This window comes from Austrofundulus limnaeus, unplaced genomic scaffold, assembly GCF_001266775.1.
Source record: "Austrofundulus limnaeus strain Quisiro unplaced genomic scaffold, Austrofundulus_limnaeus-1.0 Scaffold2, whole genome shotgun sequence".
Classification (NCBI taxonomy): Eukaryota; Metazoa; Chordata; class Actinopteri; order Cyprinodontiformes; family Rivulidae; genus Austrofundulus; species Austrofundulus limnaeus.
The window spans coordinates 9,698,914-9,717,705 of record NW_013952404.1 but is presented as its reverse complement, the minus strand read 5'-3'; the positions used below and the strand labels follow the sequence as shown (position 1 = coordinate 9,717,705).

Genomic DNA, 18,792 nt, shown 5'->3' with positions numbered 1-18,792 from the left:
GGTTAATCTTGGACAATATCTGACGATCGACTTGAAACCAGAGAGCGTTGACAGAGAGGAGAAGGTAGAAATGACTCAGCCTGTAACTGAAAATGTGGATGGAGGACAACAGAGCTGCTTCATGGAAGAAGAACCTCAGCTTAGTCTGTTAGCCTTCGCGCTAGCGCTGATGCTATATTGCCTTATGTGTATTAGCTCGGCGCTAGCACGACAAACTAACAAGCTAAACTGAGGTCCTCAATCCATATTTTCATTTGCAGGCTGAGTRATTTTTGTGTTCCCCTCTCTGTCATGTGGATGGAGGACCTCAGTGATGAGAGGAGAATGTGTAGCGCTGAGCTAATACAAATATTTGGTGATAGTGTTGGGGATAATGCTAAAGCTAAGATGAGGTTCTTCTTATCTGTCAACGCTCTCTGGTTTCATTTAAAAGAGTCGATCGTCAGATATTGTCAAAGATTAACCTTCAGGGTGGATATAGCTCGCTAGCAGCCTCACACCGAGGACCTATCCACGTCATCATTTACCCAGAATTCTTTGCGTGTAAATAAAATGGCCCCGTCCGTGTATGATAAAAACTGAACATCCTACAGTATTTTTACAGTCTTTATTTTACAGTTAAAATATATGTTTATTAAATAAAGTCTAATGTTACAACTAGTCATGGATCCATTTAATAAAGCTTAACTGGATGACTCAGACTCCATGCACCAGTCAACTAAACCCCAGTACAAAACCACCTCCCCTCGGGCTTTTCACCATAGAAGCATATTAACGTCTCCATTCATTAATGTTGTGAATTAAATCTATACGTGCACGTGGCTGGAGCGTTGTTTACTACATTCAGCGATGGCGAAAATGGGAAAATATATATATATATTTTAAACGTCAGTCAATATAAGCATTGGAATCGCCACCCGCCGCCAGTTTCTTCAACAAGCTGTTCCAACAGTAATTATGGCTTGCTAAATAGCATAGCAGTGTTGCAAGGAAAAGTGTCCCCCATGAAACAGTTCACTGGCACAAACAACAAAACATTCTGAATGTGTTCAGGCTATTTAAACCGATATGTCCGGTTTTCAGATAATTCGTATCATACCAAAAATAAAAATCGGTTTTCGGTACGAACTGGTATACCGCCAGGCACTATCTTTTTGAGGACAGAAAATTCTTCAGTTTTGAACTCTTTGGAAAAAATTTCATACGGACTGAGACATATTAACGCCACAAAGCGTACTGGGTAAATGATGACATTTACTAGGTTTTTTGGTGCAAGGCTGTGAGCGAGCTCCGTCCACCCTAAAGGTTGGTCTTATATCTGACGATCAGCCCTTTTCAGTGAAACCAGAGTGCGATAACTAAGCAGCCTACGGTAATTTTACAGTCTTGGTTTTAAGGTTGAAGTAAATTAAGTTTACTAAACAATGTCTAATGTTACAACTGGTCTGGGTTCTTTTTAATTGTTCCACTAGTTTTAAATGCAGTTTTTCACAGAATGGTGAACTTCTGCCCATCTTTACTCATGAGTGATTCAGCATATAAAATGTTTTTTTTAAACCCACTCCTTTTACGGACCTGATGCCAGTTACCCTAGTTAGTGATTAAATGCTCCTTCAGCTGTTTCTTATTCATAAAACTTACTTTTACAGTCCTTTTTTTTTGTCCGTATCTCAACTTTTTGAGATGTGTTGCTGCCATAACATTTAAAATTACCATTTGCAAAAAATGGAGGAATTTTTTTTCTCTCTATTTACATCTTACACAACGTCCAAACTTTTTCAAAATAGGGGTTGTAAGATTAGTTACCCACCTAACAAGCTGATGCAAACAGTTTCCTACCACTTTCGCATTTGATGTTTCCACTCGCAGACAGCTGCTCCATCCTTCACATTTCATTAACCTGAACAGAACCTGTTCGTTTAACTGTAGGGACGACCTGCGGGTCGGAGGCTGCAACAGCTGGCGTTTTTGAAGCAGACATCACTTTTTTGCTTGTTCTTATCTTTTTATTTCTTTTTTTTTTTTTTGCTTGTTCTCTTGAATCTAATTGGCCGGTGTTGCAGGCTTGTTTGGGGCTGTGGTGTGGTCTCAGCAAACCTCCCCAGCCCTTAACCCCCACCCCCGCTCTGTGAGCTTGTGTCCACTAATAGGCCTTCAAGAGGATTACATGGATACTGAGAAACAGGCTGGTTTGTCCTGTGCAAAGGTGACCTTACTGTGGAGTTTTACATCTCGGGAAGTAATCACCCAGTTGTTCCAATTTAAGATTGCTGCCACAGGTATTCAACATTAGCTAAAAGAAAAACAGCTATAATAGTCAAATTTACAGATATAAACCTAAAATCTGATCTGATATTGGCTAAGAGTCAAACTGAACACATGCAATGAGTTCTAACAGATTGCAAAGAGCCTCACAGTGTTGGGGTAATGAATAGTTCGTAAATAGGACCAAATAGACAAGTCTAAATGAAGTAACTGGAGTCTAAAATCCACTTAAATTGTACAAAATTGTCAGTGGTTTACGCAATCGCATTTTAAAGATAAACCATTATGCTGACATTGTTTGAATAATTTGCATTCACTTATATAGTAGATATTGGATCTTTGCATGCACATTTTGGTAGCTATCTTTAGCATCTTTGGCTGGAATTTAAGAGTTTTTTTGCTGGAATAAACTATATGATATAATGTGCAATGTATTTTCTTGTAAAGGTTTACAACCGTATTTGCTTGAATCATTGTGTTTTGTGATTGAAGCTGGCAGAGATCTACTTTTTTCCTTGGGTCCGTTTGTAGTCGGCGTTAGCTCGACAATCCAAAATTAAATGTAACCATTTCTCCAAACCGAGGTTCTTTGAAGACCTGTTTTAAGATTTTAATTGTTTTTAACTCTTCAACTTTGTCTGATCTAAACTCTGTCTTCAAATAATTTAAAAGCAACTAAAGCCAAATTCACCCCTGACTTCAGAACTTAAAATTTAGAAACAGTCAGTTTTTGTTTGCTCCACGCAGGTCTTAAAAGTGTGAGTTGTACAAATTGACTCAACCTTTTATTCCCTAAAAGGAAACACCTTGAAATTTTAAAATGTTGTTCTGTTATGGGTAGGGCACAGATCAAAAACAAGTCTGACCTGTTAAAAAAAAAAGAGAGAGCCCACGCAACTGCACGACTAATGGTCCTACTTGATCCCAACAGAATGATGATCCATTCTTATCAGTAGTGAATGTTCTGAAACATTAAAACATGGGTGTTCTGGATGGTTTATGGCAAAGATTAGGTTCAGTTGCTTCCTTTATGGTTGCACTTAAAAGAAAAAAAATGTGAGTAAACAAGGAATTCTTTGCCCCACTTTGGAACAAAGAATTCAGTTGGAAAAAAAGAGAAAAGAAACGAGACTGTTTGGGTTTTGATGGTCTTTTTCATGCAGCATCTTCACTGGCTGCTCGGTTATGAGTTTTATGATTGCAGGAAATGTTGCCTATTCATGTGCAGCTCACTTCCTTTTTAAGTTAAACAACAACCGCCAGTTTAACTTTTTGACAAGTAAACCAGATGCCTGAGCTGGAGTTCCTGTCTGCACAACAAAACAAGAAGCTCCATCATGACAGCCTTTTAAAATCCATCCATTATGTATTTAGAGCTTGTTACCTATAATTCAGTTCAGTTTATTTATATAGCACCAAGTCGCAACAAACATCATTTCAGGGCACTGTACAAACAACAATCAATCTAAAGAAGCCAGCAGATTGTGTTGAATCACTTCATCACAGTTTCCCACACTGAGCAGCACACTGGTGACAGTTCAAAGGGAAAAACTCCCTTTTAACAGGAAGAAACCTCCAGCAGAACCAGGCTCAGGACAAGCAGCCATCTGCCTCGACTGACTGGGTTTGGGGGACAGGAAAGAGACAAACACAGAAGGACTGATCCAGGTGTATTTTCATCTGAAAGGGAGACAAATAAAACACATTATTGACAGAAATAATTACAATAACAAAAATGTAGAAGAGAGTGACTAAAGACGACAGCAGAGTGAGGAAATGTGGTCAGTTTGTCTTCCAGCAGTCTAAGCCAATAGCAGCAGACCCAAGGGATAACTCAGGGAACCAAACCATAACTATTGACTTTATGAAAAAGGAAAGTCCTCAACCTGGTCTTAAAAGTAGACAAGAGTGTCAARCTCACGGACAAAAACTGGAAGTTTGTTCCACAAGAGAGGAGCTTGATAACTGAAAGCTCTGCCTCCCATTCTACTTTTTAGAAACTCGAGGAACATCAAGTAAACCTGCAGTCTGAGAGCAACTGCAGCATTTTGGAGCAACTAAAGATTAAGATTTTTTTGGATGCCCAGATATTAAAGAACTGCAACAGTCCASCCTAGATGGGATAAATGCATGGACCAGTTTTTCTGCATTCTTTTTGGACAAGATGTTTATAATTTGTGGTATTACGATCTATAAGTCACCTTGTAGTAAAAGGCAATATAAGGACGTGGGTGTTGACTGGGGTGTGTATCTGTTGATGATGTGTAAATAAGTTACAGTATTCAGATCTCCAGTCAATGTCCAGGGAAGCCCTTTCTGGCTTAAAATCACTATGAATGTTTGGATTTCCTGCAAAATGCTTCTCGGTAAAAACTAGGTCAAATTTCTTACTTGTAATTAGGGGTGGGTACAAATAATGATTCGTCAATGCATTGCAATTTTTTTTTTACCAACTCAATATCGATTCAGACAGTCTACTGATCTGATTTGATCCCCTGGTGAGAATGTCATGTTTTTATATTTGCAATCCATATTTAGAACAAATGTTATTGTGCTACTGCTTTATTTATAATTTAGTGTGTTTTTTATTCTATTTCTCAAAAATGCTCATATATACCATTTTTGTTTTATATTGGCAAGAAAATAAACATCTAAAATAAAACATTTAAAGCAATATCAAATTGTGACCCAAATAATTTAAATCAAATTGAATTGTGAGGTTGTTAGCCCTACTGATGACAGGCGTGTGGCTGTATTGTGTGAATACTGGGATTGCTTTTTCCACTTGGTGTGAACACCCATTTCTCACATTGTTTTCTTGTAAAGCCCTTCTCTAGAGGCCCCTAGTTAATCCAGACTGTCAGTTTAYCCAGACTGATGCTTCGGTGTGACATTTGTCAAACTGTACGTGGTGTTCTCTTTTGTTTTTACCACACCCTAAGGCAAGCACCGGAGCTCAAAACCGGGGGAAGTTTTGCATTTCAAAGCAAGCCCCACCCCCCATTAGCAACCACAACAGGTGGACCCACCCTCCTCCCTTTACCTCTGTAGATGCACGGGGTGAAAAATGCAAGTCGTTTTTCATCTTTAAGCCATCTGCAGGTGAGGCAGATTTGTGCAGGCCTAATGTAAATTACCCCAGGTTGGAATGGAATCTGATTCTCGAGCAGCCTGACCGGCCGGCTCTGTTGGTTTACTCAGGGGCCCGGCTGCACAATCCACTTCACGTGACTTTGTGCGAAATGCCACTGTGGAGATTTCGCCACAGCAACAGAGATGGCGGGAATCAGCTGAAGAATTAAACAGGAAGGCGTGCGCAGAGTGCAGGGTGTTTCTAGGCAAACAGGGTGAGGTTGTAGCAAATGTGGGCCAAGTGATACTGCCTAGTCTCTTTGAGATAAAGAACCAGTGAAGAGGGGAGTGGAGCCTTGTTTCATTAAAAATAGTCTGAACAGTTCCTTGCTACACATTGAAACCGATTTTTTTTGAGGTTTTGACTGAAAGAGAGATTCTGCCATTTTCTCAGTTTATGAAAGTGTATTTGTGTAATWTGGTTGACTCACCAGAAAAATCCCAAACCCCACTAACCCCACCCAACCATGCCAGTACAGCTGCAATGGTGCAATGGTTGGTTTCCTTCTTACATGTGTGACTGTTGCACAAATTGCAGGTGGCTCAATTGAATCTGAAAACGTTCCCACCATGTGGGCATTGTTTAACTCAGMGTAGTTAAAGTAGACYTATCYTGCTTTAAAATCTTTCTTTTTCACATTTTWATCATTCGGTTTGGGTCTATATAAAGTAGAACTCCAAAGCTTTGGTCTGAATTCCTCCTAATTGTAACTCCACAAGCCCCTCTCTTCTGAGCTGTGTCTCATAGCAARATGTTTTATGCTGTTTCTTTAAACGCAAACTAGGAAATTCACACCATGCCCCCCTCCAACTTTCTGAGCGGTCCGTCTTTGGTACATCTCTAATTCTGTGACGTGATAGTTCAGGAAACATCAGAAAATGGAGAAAACTATACCGGTTGTAAAATATGKCCCAAACAGAATATAAAYATATCTACGCAGCACCGGGAGACATTAAATTCAAATTTTCTGCACTCCTAGARAGGGCTGCCACAAACGATTAGTTTTTATAGTCYACAAATCACCAATTTATTTTTTTCYATWAGTCGACTAATCGAGCCCTACTCCTAGAGACTCCAAGTACACAACAAAAAGTATTTAATGGCAAAAAAGGGGATTTTGCATGATGTGTCCCCTTTTAATTCAACTAAAAGTTGTAAATGCTGTCTATTAATTTTTCTGCTCTTGAACATTGGGACTTTCAACTGGCACGTGATAGATGTTCATGCTGATCAAACCGCAGCTGTCACAGCTTGTAGACGGTTCAGTCAATGTCATCTTATGGTATTTACCAGCTACTGCCAGGATTTAGTCAAGTAGAGGTCTCTCAAAAGAAATCCAACTAAATACCAYTAAWGTTGCTTTGAAATAGTCTTGTTTTGTGTCTTTCAGTCATTATTGACTGTGTATAGCTGGCTCTGGATGTATAATTTATAATCTAGGGGTTAACCCCCACCCCACTTGCCCATGTGTCTCCAGATGTCGCCAGTCAACAGGTGGACATGTCAGGGAGCATGTTTGGACAATGGCAGCGTTCTTTTCGCTCCCATAAATGAGCGTATCCACACGTGGACACTTTTCACACCCAGTTGCCCAAAAACCTTTTTTAACCAAACTCGGCTCAGTAGTCTCACGTGTGTGTCGTTAKGACAAAGAGGGCTTTGTCACCACATATTTGTGAAGCAGCGAGAGAAAGGTGCAAAACTGAACACAGAGGTGAGGTCCCAGCCAGATGGAACAGATTACCTGTCAGGTTTGACTGTCAAAGTAGTCCTGTCACTGCTGGTTTTATGACCCCACAGGAGTAAAATTACTGACTAACCCCAACTCCAAAGACCAGCTTTATCCAGATCACTTACTCTSTTTGTCACTTTCACTTTTGTTATGTGTGGCTGTGTTGATATTTAACAGTCACTATCACCTTTTTATTGGTCATTATCGCCCTTGTTTGCGCGTGTGGCCTTGTTTTTCTTACATCGTGGGGACAAATTTCCTGAAAAAGCAGCCTCGTGGGGACCAGTGCCCCCCGAATGGGTCCAAATGCAAATTAGGGGTTGGGGGTTTGGTTTAGGACCAAGGTGTGAATAGAGTTTAGGTTAGGTTTAGGGTCAGGTAGGTACCTGTGAGGTTAGCCTTAGGGTAAATGGTCAAGGGGTGGCTGTGGAAGAGTGGTTAGGGGAGTCGTCCTGGAACCGGAAGGTCGCTGGTTCGGTCCCCCGTCCAGCCGTCTCAGTCGTTGTGTCCTTGGGCAAGACACTTCACCCACCTTGCCTACTGATGGTGGTCAGAGGGTCCGGTGGCGCCGGTGCATGGCAGCCTCGCTTCTGTCAGTGTTCCCCAGGGCAGCTGTGGCTACAGTGTAGTTTGCTGTCATCAGTGTGTGAATGTGAGTGTGAATGGGTGAATGTCTGTTAGTGTAAAGTGCTTTGGGGTCCGGAGGGACTTGAAAAGCGCTCTATAAGTTCAGTACCATTTACCATTCAGTACCAAGGTTAGGATATAAAAATTTCCAAAAAATGAATGGAAGTCAATGTACGGTCCCCACGGGGATATACAAACCAGACCTYTGTGTGTTCACTTGCCTGTTATAGTTCAGGAACCACRGGACAGGTTTTGTCAGTTTAATCATGAAGCTGCATGTTCTCGTGTGTTTGTGAAGAGGGCTTGTCTGCAGAGCTCTGGAGCACAGGAGGCAGCAGGAAGGGAGGCTTGTCAGGAAGAGTGGAGGTCATTGAGTGATTCTAGGGACTTCCTGGATCTTGCCAGGCTGAGACAATCCCACCCCCAACTACATACAAATAGGCCCTCTTGAAGCGCTTTAGAAAGTGTGAGGGTTGCACTTTGTTCCTGCACTTGAGGATTGTTGGCAGTTTTATGACATGGGACTTTCTGGCACACCCCCTATTTAGCTCCTTTGTGCCAGGCGTTCATGTGGTCTAGACTAGCTCAAAGAATAAACTTGGACAGGTCAAATGGGTTAAAAAGAAAGGATGAGCCGTTTTCTGCYCATTCTTGAATTTAAAAGGAGACAAACTTCCAAGAGAGACTTTTTGTTTGAACTATTTTTGAAGTTCTGCTTTTTGTAACACATGTAAACCTCTTTTTGTGCAGGCTAAAAGGAAGCTGGATCTAGAAGACCCTCTTTACCTGCCAGAGTTTCGCACYCCCAAAGGCAACTGCAGCATTACAGCAAGGATACCAAGTCCATGCAGTGAGTACACTTAATGGATCACATGTAGGGAGYAGGCTTCTGGTATGATGCTGGTAGCTTGTTAAGATTATGTTAGGTTCAGTTAGAAGAGTAATGTAAAATTTACAAGTGGAATATTTAACAGTAATCTGAGTAAGGAGGTCAGGTGAAGTAGAAGTCTGAGGTTAATTGGCCTATCATGATAATTTTTGCTGGATGATCAATTTTCTTGAAATGACTGCGATAAACCATAATATAGTTTGGAGACCCTTTTAAGCTAATATGTTAGCACACACGCCGCGCTTACAGAAGTAAAAAAAGTTATGAACTTACCTGAACTGGTGATTGAGAAAAAAACACATAAAAGCTGCTGAAGCTGTAAAATCACTTCCCACACTTCCTCTATCCAAGTAGGGCTCAGTTTAAACCTTTTGTGTGCGTTTTTCCTCTGGCTTCATAAAATATTGCAGTCACCTACATTCTGCTTGCGAAGTTTACGAAATCTACGTAATTAAAAAAAAAACCAAGGTTCGACATCGTGCCCTGAGGCCATCCTGTGGCATCGCAAGCTTAAAAAAGGCATCGGGAAAACCAACGATGCTCCTTTAACTAAATGTTTACYGGACTCMCGTGCTACAGAGGTWATGAGACCATACACCTGGCAAATACCTGATGCCAGAGTTCTCACCTCCCTAGGCTAAGGTGTAGAAAATGGGGAGACARGAAGAAAAATCAACAAGCAAATGAAAATTATCAACCTTGTTTTCATTTATCTTGCGTATAATTGATTTATTGCTAACCGTGGCAGGCCTAGAGAGTAAGAGGATAGGGTTCTTTAGAGGGCTCCACAGGCTCAAAAGCGGTATTTGTGGTTTAATGTTGCAGAGCATCTCTAAGAATTGGAAATACCCAGCTGAGATTCCCAAAACCATAGAAGAAAGCAGCTTTTTGATCTTCTGAACATCTCTAGAGCTCAAGAATCTCATTTCTTGAAGTAGATTTAGTCTATTTTGAATATTTCAGGTGCATTTACTGGATAAATTTACGTTTGCCTTTTGTGTATGTCTGCCCTCAGCTCCCAAGTCTCCAGGTGAACGGACACGGTACGACACTTCACTGGGCCTCCTGACCAAGAAGTTTGTGGGGCTGATTGCTGAGTCTGCCGACGGCGTTCTGGATCTTAACTGGGCCACCGAAGTTCTGGAGGTCCAGAAGAGACGCATCTACGACATCACGAACGTCCTAGAGGGAGTCCAACTCATCCGGAAGAAGTCGAAGAACAACATCCAGTGGCTGTAAGTCTGCACGCCCAGCAGGAGATTAAATGTTAGGAATTAACATAAGAAATGTAGATTCTTACACCAGATCCTGTAAAAATCGTCCCGCTTGTTTGCAAACTTCTCTAAATTTACCAGCTTTGTGTAATAACTGGATAAATTTCTCGCCATTTTAAATGCGAACTGTTTCAGCTCTAATTATAAAGTAGTCTTTTGTAAAAGCTTAAATAAATGCTGCCCCATAAAAACAGTTTCACATGTTTAAAAACTAGAATCCTGCCCCCTAGTGGAAGTCAGGACACTTTCTGACATCTGTAGCTGTGTAAAACAAAACGTGTTTATAAAAAAAAAAAAAGAAATCTGTTTGTCTTGCTGCTGRTTTCTAGAGTGGGCGATGTTTTCGAAGGCGGTGCTGCTGGAGGAGAAAAGGCTRGTGCCCTGAGGAAAGAGCTGGGAGAGCTGGAGCAAGCCGAGCGGTCTCTGGATGAGCTGATTCAGTCCAGCACCGTGCAGCTCAAACAACTCACCGAGGTCAAAGACAGCCAGAGATATCCTTTCACGCCAAGCTTTATCTTTCTCTAGTTGTCCTCTGTGTCGAGTCATGCAGGCGCACACGCGTCACTGTCGTTGCCCTTGACTCCACGCAGCACGTTGGGCTACGTGACYTACCAGGACATCCGCTCCATCGCCAGTCTCCTGGACCAGACGGTCATCGCTGTCAAAGCTCCAGCTGAGACCAAGCTGGAGGTGCCGGACACATCTACGGTGAGACACACTTCYTCTGTTTTTATCTGAAGTTATCGCGGTTATTTAAATGTATTTCAGCTGATGTTTTGGTAGAACTTGGAGCTTTTGGTGGAACTGCTTTGAGCGTTTGGTTTTTGTTGTCTCCTTTACTACAACAGGGCTCGTTGCAAATCTATTTAAAGAGCAGGAATGGCCCCATAGAGGTGTACCTGTGTCCGGAGGAGGGACTCGAAGATGCGAGCCCCGTTAAGAGTTTAATCTCGCCTAAAAAGGAAAGCCCTCGAAGCCTCAAGGCACCTGCTGCAACCCCAGCAGCCCKGCAGAGTTCCAGCGTTAAAGAGGAGCCTGTGGAAGGTAAGTTGGAGATTGTTCTTGGACTTCATTTTCATCAGAGCTCATGTGCTGTAAAATAACCTCAAGTAGGTTAGGTGGTATTGATCTTTTTCATACCGACATACACACATACACATTCACCTTTGGATAATACAGCAGTATATGGTATTACTGTATGGGGCAGGGTGGAAAATAGGCAGGGCATGGGGTGCATCAAACAGGATGGTCATATTCAGGAGAAAAAAAACTGTACTATTTATCATATTTATTTTGCCTTTTAACAGTTTAAACCGGTGCATAGTTTGAAATCTATATTTGACACAAAGTAACAGAATCTCAGTATTTTTTGACTAGAGCAAATTAAATACATGTAACTAGGGTGCAGAGGGTTAATATGCGGTCATATAATTTTAAATGCAGTCCCCATATTTCAAAATGGAGGTATGCCACAATACTGTCATACCACCCAAACCTAGATACTACTATACCAAACTTTAGGTCAACATCTGTAAAACTGACTGAGGTATAGCCATTGGCTGTGTCCAAAACGGCAGGACGGGTCCTCCGAAGGTCGAATTTGTCGGCCGCATACGTCACAGCGCCGCGACGAAGGACGTCCAAAACGGAAGACTCCTCCGATGCGTCCGACAAATACGTCCTTCTTTTTCCCTGAATCGAAGGACWGGTCCGATGGATCCTTCCCGGCCCAGCATATCCCATAATGCATTGCGGCCCGACCGGAGATTTTTTTAAGCTAGTAATGGCGGACGAAGCGAGAGAAAAGAATACGTTTTAAATAAAAATATGGTGATATAAAAATTAAAAAAATTTAGCGGTTGTAATTCTAATACTTTTATCATTTGTATGGACATGTTTTTACATATTATTTTTTCGTCATAAAAAACGCGAAATAAACATGAACCTACAGCGGGTCAATTAGTTCTTCTAATGTTACCTTTAAGTTAATTTTATAGTTTTGTGATATTAATAATGCTAATGTATTGATATTTTTCTAGTTTTGATTCAAGTTTGCTTGTTTAGCGTCCTCACAGTTGCTAGGTGACAAGACGTACGCCGGGGTAAGGAGGGGAGGCTAGACCGTCCAAATCCACATCCTCTTTTTTTCCGGTCTTCCCGGTCTACCAAGGACCCGGCCCGCCGAGACCGGGGAGTCTGGGTCCTCCGGAGGACCCGGCCTGTCGTTTTGGACACAGCCATTGTTTTGTTTTCTATGGCCTGGTTCACACGGCAGGATAATTGTGCCGAATTTGCCTATCTGACAACCTTAAGGATGCTCAGATTATCGTGATGACTCTAAAGATAATTTTAAAAGATATTCCTGCTGTGTGTTGTGAGTTAAGTGTCATCTAGGAAGGACGTGGGGATCGCTCCAGCCTCAAATTGGGAATATTGAACATGTTTGATTGCGCCAAGGAGATTTAAAGACACAGAAGTCATAAAAATCTGCAATCACGCAAGATTTTTTTTTCCTCTGACATCTGAAATCTCGCGATATTTCAAGAAGTCTRGCGTGATTTCACATCTGACATCTGAATGTTGATGAATGGAGTCTGTCCGTGTGTGGTGTGCTGTTTTCTTCTGTGTGCCTGTACACCACCCACTGTAGAACCAAACATGGTAGAGCTATCATTTTTTTAAATCCTCACCTGTAGTGTTTCTCAGTCTTTGAAAATCGTCCAACAATTTTTAAATCTCACCGTGTGAACCAGGCCTAAGGTCATTTAGCTGTGGCAGCCATCTTGAATGGGGCTGACTCAAATGAAAACTTCTTTTTAATTTTTTTTTAATCTATTCAGTTGTTTGTTGTTTGTGAAATAGTTTGCTTACTGACAGACAAACGCACACAAGGGTAATTTGAGGAGCTTACAAAAAGAAGAATGTAATTGGGAAACAGTTTTGCACGGGTAGAAAAAAGCAAAAATTGAAGCTTCAGCCATTTTTTTTCTTTTTTCCCCCACAAATCAAACATTGACATCAGTCATATTTGTTTTTTTTTGTTTTTTTTTTGTTTTTTTGTTACTTTTTTATTTATTTTTGTTACTTTTTTGTTGTTTGTTTTGTATTGATCTATTTTGGGTTCATTGTTTTGTTACGAGTTTTTCTCAGTTCTGCACAGTGAGTGAACACCAGATGTTCTCCAGAGTCTCTTCCACCACCTGTATTCTGTTAGTAATCAGRACACCTGTGGTCAATCAGTAATCACCCATCCAGTACATATTCTTGTTTTTGGTCAGTCAGAATWTTTAACCCCCACCCAAAATAAATCAACTCAAAATTAAATCCCAACGTTTTTTTCTTCTATCCAACAGCGAGCGTTTCGACAGTGCCCCCTGCCGCCCCCTCAGCCACCCCCGCCGCTTCTTCCCTGCTTGACGTCGAGGGTCTGCTGGGTTTGCCTCCGGGCATCCTTCAAATCACAGAGGACCAGCTCCCTGGCACGTCCTTCACGTCAGACCCCAACACCCCCTTTGTCAGCTTTTCTCCTCCCATAGACCACGACGATTACCTCTGGAGCCTGGAAGACAGCGAGGGAGTGTCGGACTTCTTCGACACCTACGATCTGGGAGATTTTTTGAAGAGTTGACGCATCAAAAGGAGGTAGAGATATTTTAAAGGTGTGCCCTTATCGGGGCAGGACATACACTATGAAGCCATCACTTGTTTCAGCCATGCCAGATGGAGGACCCGTCTCTTTTTTTTTTTTTTGTTCAAGTACAAATCATATGTACACTTTGTAAAGATGGGTTTTAGAGGGGAGGCTGTCTTTTAAACTACTGAAAAACTTTTAAAAAATCCTATAACAGGAGTCAGTGTGCATATCATATTATCAGCAGATAAAAACTGATGTGGGTGTGAGCCTTTAATGTGATTATCTCAGGACGTATTTTTCTTCCTTGTATTCCAAAATTTGAAATGATTGTGCCACCTTTGGACCTCTAGGGGGCAGTGTTGTATTAAGTCAGCTTTAACTGTCAGGATTCATTCACCGAACAGGTGCCAGCTAAAGTTATTAACCCTTTAAGGAACCAGGTGTGTTTGTACAATCTGTGTGTTTTTCCCATTGACCAAACAAAGTTGTGATTTAACTTTTTTAACTCAACCTTTGTTGCAGCTTAAGCAAAACAAAACTTAAAAAAAAAAACCCTGCTCTTACTGTATTTATGATCAGGTTTGCTCTCGCCTTCTTTAAGCTTTGAAGTCGGGGCACAAACCTGTTTGGTGCTGCACTTTGTGCCCAAAAAAACGCATCCAAAACCAGGGTGCTTCAGAACGGATAATGACTACTTTATAATCGGGTCACTCCTTCTGGTTTGGCAGCTTTGTTTTAAATCTTTCAGCTCCTCAGTTGATCTGAGTTGACTTTGATTTACGTTTTGATTTAGTAGCTGAAGACTACTATTGTGTTTCTTAGGAAATAGCCAAATTAATTAAATGCAGCGTCTGAGTTGCAGGTGTGGGTGTGGTTAGAGGATTGGTTTCCTCTTGTGTTGAAATTAAATCTGTTGGTTTAGAAAGAATATAAATGAGGAATTTGTATGTTTACTGTTCAAGTTCTATAGGCCAGTGTATGCTTTTTTAATCATTTGCCCAAAGTTCTAGCAGCTATTATCAGTTTGAATTAATCTCTTTTTTTTTTTCTCACAAAAAAGTTTTTTAGAAGTTTTTATAAGATTTAAAAAAAACTTCATTCTGAAGTGTTTTTTTTTTTCTGGCTTTCCCTCTTCGCTGCAGAGATAAGCTAACTGTCCTGTCCTAATGAAACTTGAAGACGTGTGTTTGCTGGTGTATTTGACAGCTCTGTAAATGGGTGTTGTGTATTGGCGTGTGTGCTTGTGTGTGTTTTGCTGTGTAGATTTGATGATGTAAATTCAGAATTTGTAGAATATTTTATTTTTTTGTCCAGTGAGAATTGTTTTGGTATTTGTACATAAATCATTTTTGTATTTATACCTGTTTTAATTTTTTTTAATACGAATTTTGGACTGTTTTTGTATGACATGCAGCACTTACTGGTTTGACATTGTGTGGGCTGTGTGAAGTTATTGAATAAAAGCCAGAGCCATTGTTTACACTTGGTTGTTTGAGTCAGTTGTTGTAAATAGTCTGCGCTTCTATAGTACCTTTCTATCCAACCAGGAAACTCAAAGCAAAACTAAAACGACTAATAGTGGGATTTCTGAGGAGGAAGATGTTAGGAGGCCATCTTGAATCMGGTTAACTTCATGTTAATTAGTAAGATCCACTATTTTCTGCAAGTTTCAATAAAATTCATTAGTTCATTTGTCGGTAGACACGAGGAAAGCAATCTGTTGGGGAAAAAAAAGGAGCTTAATAAACACGTTCAGACACGACATTATTCTTTCTGAGCTGGTTGTTCTGGAAACAAGCTCACAACAGGCCGCCGACAATAAGAGGTCGAAGTTCACTAGGTCAGCATGCGTTCTGCAGAAACATGGCATTTACATGGAAATGTGTCACTGGTTTGCTCATTTAAATGCAAGTTTTTTTTAATTACAGCATTTATTCATGAACACTTGCACCTTTTCTATAACTATTGATCTGAACAAATTTGTGCATGAAGAACAATAAAGACAGCAGGCAGGTATTCAGAAGTGTTCTTGTTGTGTTCAGAGCTAAACTCAGGTGTTTGAAACTTAAAAATGAAACTTAACCAGGCACTTTGAAGAAGCTCTGCTCTGACGCTGGTAGTCTATGTAGATAATAATGTGGGTTTACACACCCCAGAACCGAACATTTTGACTTCTGGACTTGCATATTCGGCATGACGCTATGGACTACAAAATCACACAGCGAGGGAAAAAAATGGCGGACTATGAAATCCAGTTGGCCAGAAATACATTACCATAAATGGTAGTTCCGAAGAAAATAGTGTGACGAAATAAGCAATGAAACGTAATAAGCAACAGCAGATTTTGAACAAACTGAAAAATATGACCATAAAAATATATAAAAATATCTTTGCAGTAACAGAACAGAATAAATTAATGTTTTCTACACTCCTAGACACTATAATTGCACAAAAATAGTTTATAAATGCAAAAAAAAAGTGCATTTAGCATGATATGTCTCCTTTAAATGRTGCACACAGCAGCCTCTGTTTCACAGGAGGTCGTAAACCAAACGCATCAGACATCACAAGCACACCGAGCCTTAACTGTGGGCTTTATAAGCTCTTATTATTTATTATTATTAACGAGCAGCACTAAACGTGTCCCCTTGTTTAATTGGTCTGGCTAATGAGCAGCAAAGTGTTGATTTATTTTATTGGTTAAAAGCCTAGCATTTCTTGTAATGTGTGACACCCACTGCCTTTTCACAGTAGGGTTTTATATTAAGATAAACTTATGAGTTGGAACTATTTTAGTCAAACCTTGAAAATGATCATGTCTGTAATCTCATCCAAATGACGGGGCACACACAGTGTTGTGCATAACTTTTAGCTACTRCGTCWAATTCTASCTCGATATCTGTAAAACTGAGTTGTAGCCATATTTGTGTAAGCTAAAGTTGATTTAATCAGTTTTTTTWAAAATAAATCCAGTGGTTTATGAGATAATTWAAAAAAAAATAAAAAAACATTAAAGGTTGACTCTAAAAGTTAATCCAAAAGTTTTAAGCAACTGTGAACTTTGCTGAAAGAATCAAAAGGAGGAATTTAATCAAAACAAAATTCAAAATTCTCCATCTTTCCATTTCAAAAGCTTTAAAATGTTTTGTTGAAATTGGGCGACCTGTCACCTGGTAGGTTTAACAAGTTAGTTTAGTTTGAGAGTTCCAGTTTGAAAATGACATTTTTATCATGATGTCATCGGGAATTAAAGCCCTGCATTTAAAAAAGTTTCACAATGATGCCAAACATTATATGAAGGGATTTCCTGACACTCGCAGACAGCAGATAAATGCTCAGTTTCAAAGGGAATTCTAAGGGTGATTTGAGGTGGACTACATGCTATTTTAGTRATGGGGAACACTTGATGGTTTTTCATTATTATTATTATTATTTTTCAAATACAGCACTACATTCACTTATTTTGCACAGCAGCTTCTACTCAGTCTGACTCATTTTGCCAGCTTTCTTGTGCAACGAGCAGCACTTGGAGCGTGTGTTGTGAATCACACTCAGCTACAACCTTGTCAAATTCTGTTTAGTCAGTTGCTTGTGGCAACCGTCTTCAATCGGAATTACTTCAGACGTTCATCAGTTTTAAAAACAATACCTAACGCTTATTTCCTGAAAATTTCACAAACATTTATCCAGTGGTTCGTGAGATATTCTGACACGAGGGTCGACACCAAAAGAAATTTGGAACAAAGCTTGTGCACAAAGTGCTCTGATCATGTGTTGAGGATTACTTTCAGCTACTACCACACACAGTTAGAGCCACTCTTTTGTTTTGTGAGATCAGTGGGTTGTGGCAGCTATCTTAAATCAACTTGACTTCAAAAGTTAGTTTGTTGTAAATGTACATCAAGTATATTTTTATATAAATTTTAAAAAAATTGCTCAATGTTTCTTGAGATATTTTTAGCAATAAAAAAACGTTATTAGTCGTCTTCACCTTTCACCAATAATGAACCATAAATGCAAAGATAAACTCAGACTAAGAACACTAAACTTCTCTGTGGGACATAAACAAGTCAAATGTAACACTAGGAAATAAAGTAAATCTAACAACATACTTGTATAAATCACAAACAAGTTTAAGAACTAGTTTTGTCCTGTTCATTTGTCTGTTAAAAACAAAAGAAACACGTCACAGAAAACAATTTTGGCACCGGACAGAAGCCATGTTGCACATTCACACAAGCAGGTCTGACAGATAAACGTCAGAGCTTTAACCTGCATTCCAACGGCAGCCTTTTTTTTTTTCAATATTCTCCAAAATATTCTTTTCAACTCTAAACTCTTGTGTTTTTCCTCCCCTTTCCAAATGTTTTCAGTCATCTGGGCTATTTTCCGGTAAGCCTGGGCCTCCTGCCGTGACATGGGTAGTAAATTGATAACAGGACTAGTGGAGCTGAGTCAACAGACAAAGCAACTTAGGGAGAGTTTTTTTTAACAAGGGGGGAGGTTTTTGGAGAACACTTCTGTCTGCTGGGAAGAAGTAYAGACATCTTGCAGCTGTAATCTTTACTGGAAGATGTTGCTGTGACCGTGTGTATGTCAGAGAAATAAGAGAAGGTGCTTTTCATGATTTTCACTTCCTCAGATCTTAACTGCTTGTAAGGTTTGAGCTCTGCAAAAAAACACAACAATTAACCTAAATTGTTGATAGAAAGAAAGAAGAGAGCTGTTGAGAACTGTATCAGAAAAGAGTTTCTTGACACGGGGAATGACAGTTAAGTATGTGTCACAAAAAGATTAAAGGGTGGAGACAATTAGGTAAAACATGAAATGAGTCACTGTATTTTGTACGCAGTAAATCCTGTTTGTCCTTTTCTTTTCCTCTTAGCCTGCCTCTGTCTGTGTGTTTGTAGGAGTTTGTTATAAAAAAAAACTCAAGTACAGCTGGACATATTTTAATGAAACTTGCAGAAATAACCACTGGACGTTCATCACAACTGATTAACGTTTGGGGTCAGCTCAATTCAAGATGACTGTCGTAGCAGGCTGACCTTTAAAGGGGCAATATCATGTTTCTCGGGCATACATTTAAATACTATACCAAAAGTATCTATGTCACCTTTAGCTGTTATTAAAATGCTGTTTTTAATGTCTAAATAAATGTATCTTCTCATCACTTCCTCTTCTAAATGCCTTGAAATTGGCTTCTGTCTCTTTAAGAACCACCTTCTGCTTCTGTCC

General features: G+C 40.0%; 1 protein-coding gene across 1 annotated transcript in view; it reads left to right on the top strand.

The window, feature by feature from the left end:
* e2f2 (E2F transcription factor 2) overlaps positions 1 to 15,036 on the top strand; it is a 17,841-nt gene extending 2,805 nt beyond the window's left edge. Inside the window, exons 3-8 of the mRNA XM_014015402.1 lie at positions 8,508 to 8,607; positions 9,662 to 9,881; positions 10,250 to 10,411; positions 10,514 to 10,628; positions 10,769 to 10,964; positions 13,274 to 15,036. Coding sequence (XP_013870856.1) covers positions 8,508 to 8,607; positions 9,662 to 9,881; positions 10,250 to 10,411; positions 10,514 to 10,628; positions 10,769 to 10,964; positions 13,274 to 13,548 — 1,068 coding nt within the window. The 3' untranslated portion in view covers positions 13,549 to 15,036. The remainder of the gene's footprint in view (positions 1 to 8,507; positions 8,608 to 9,661; positions 9,882 to 10,249; positions 10,412 to 10,513; positions 10,629 to 10,768; positions 10,965 to 13,273) is intronic.
* Positions 15,037 to 18,792: the final 3,756 nt, after the last annotated feature.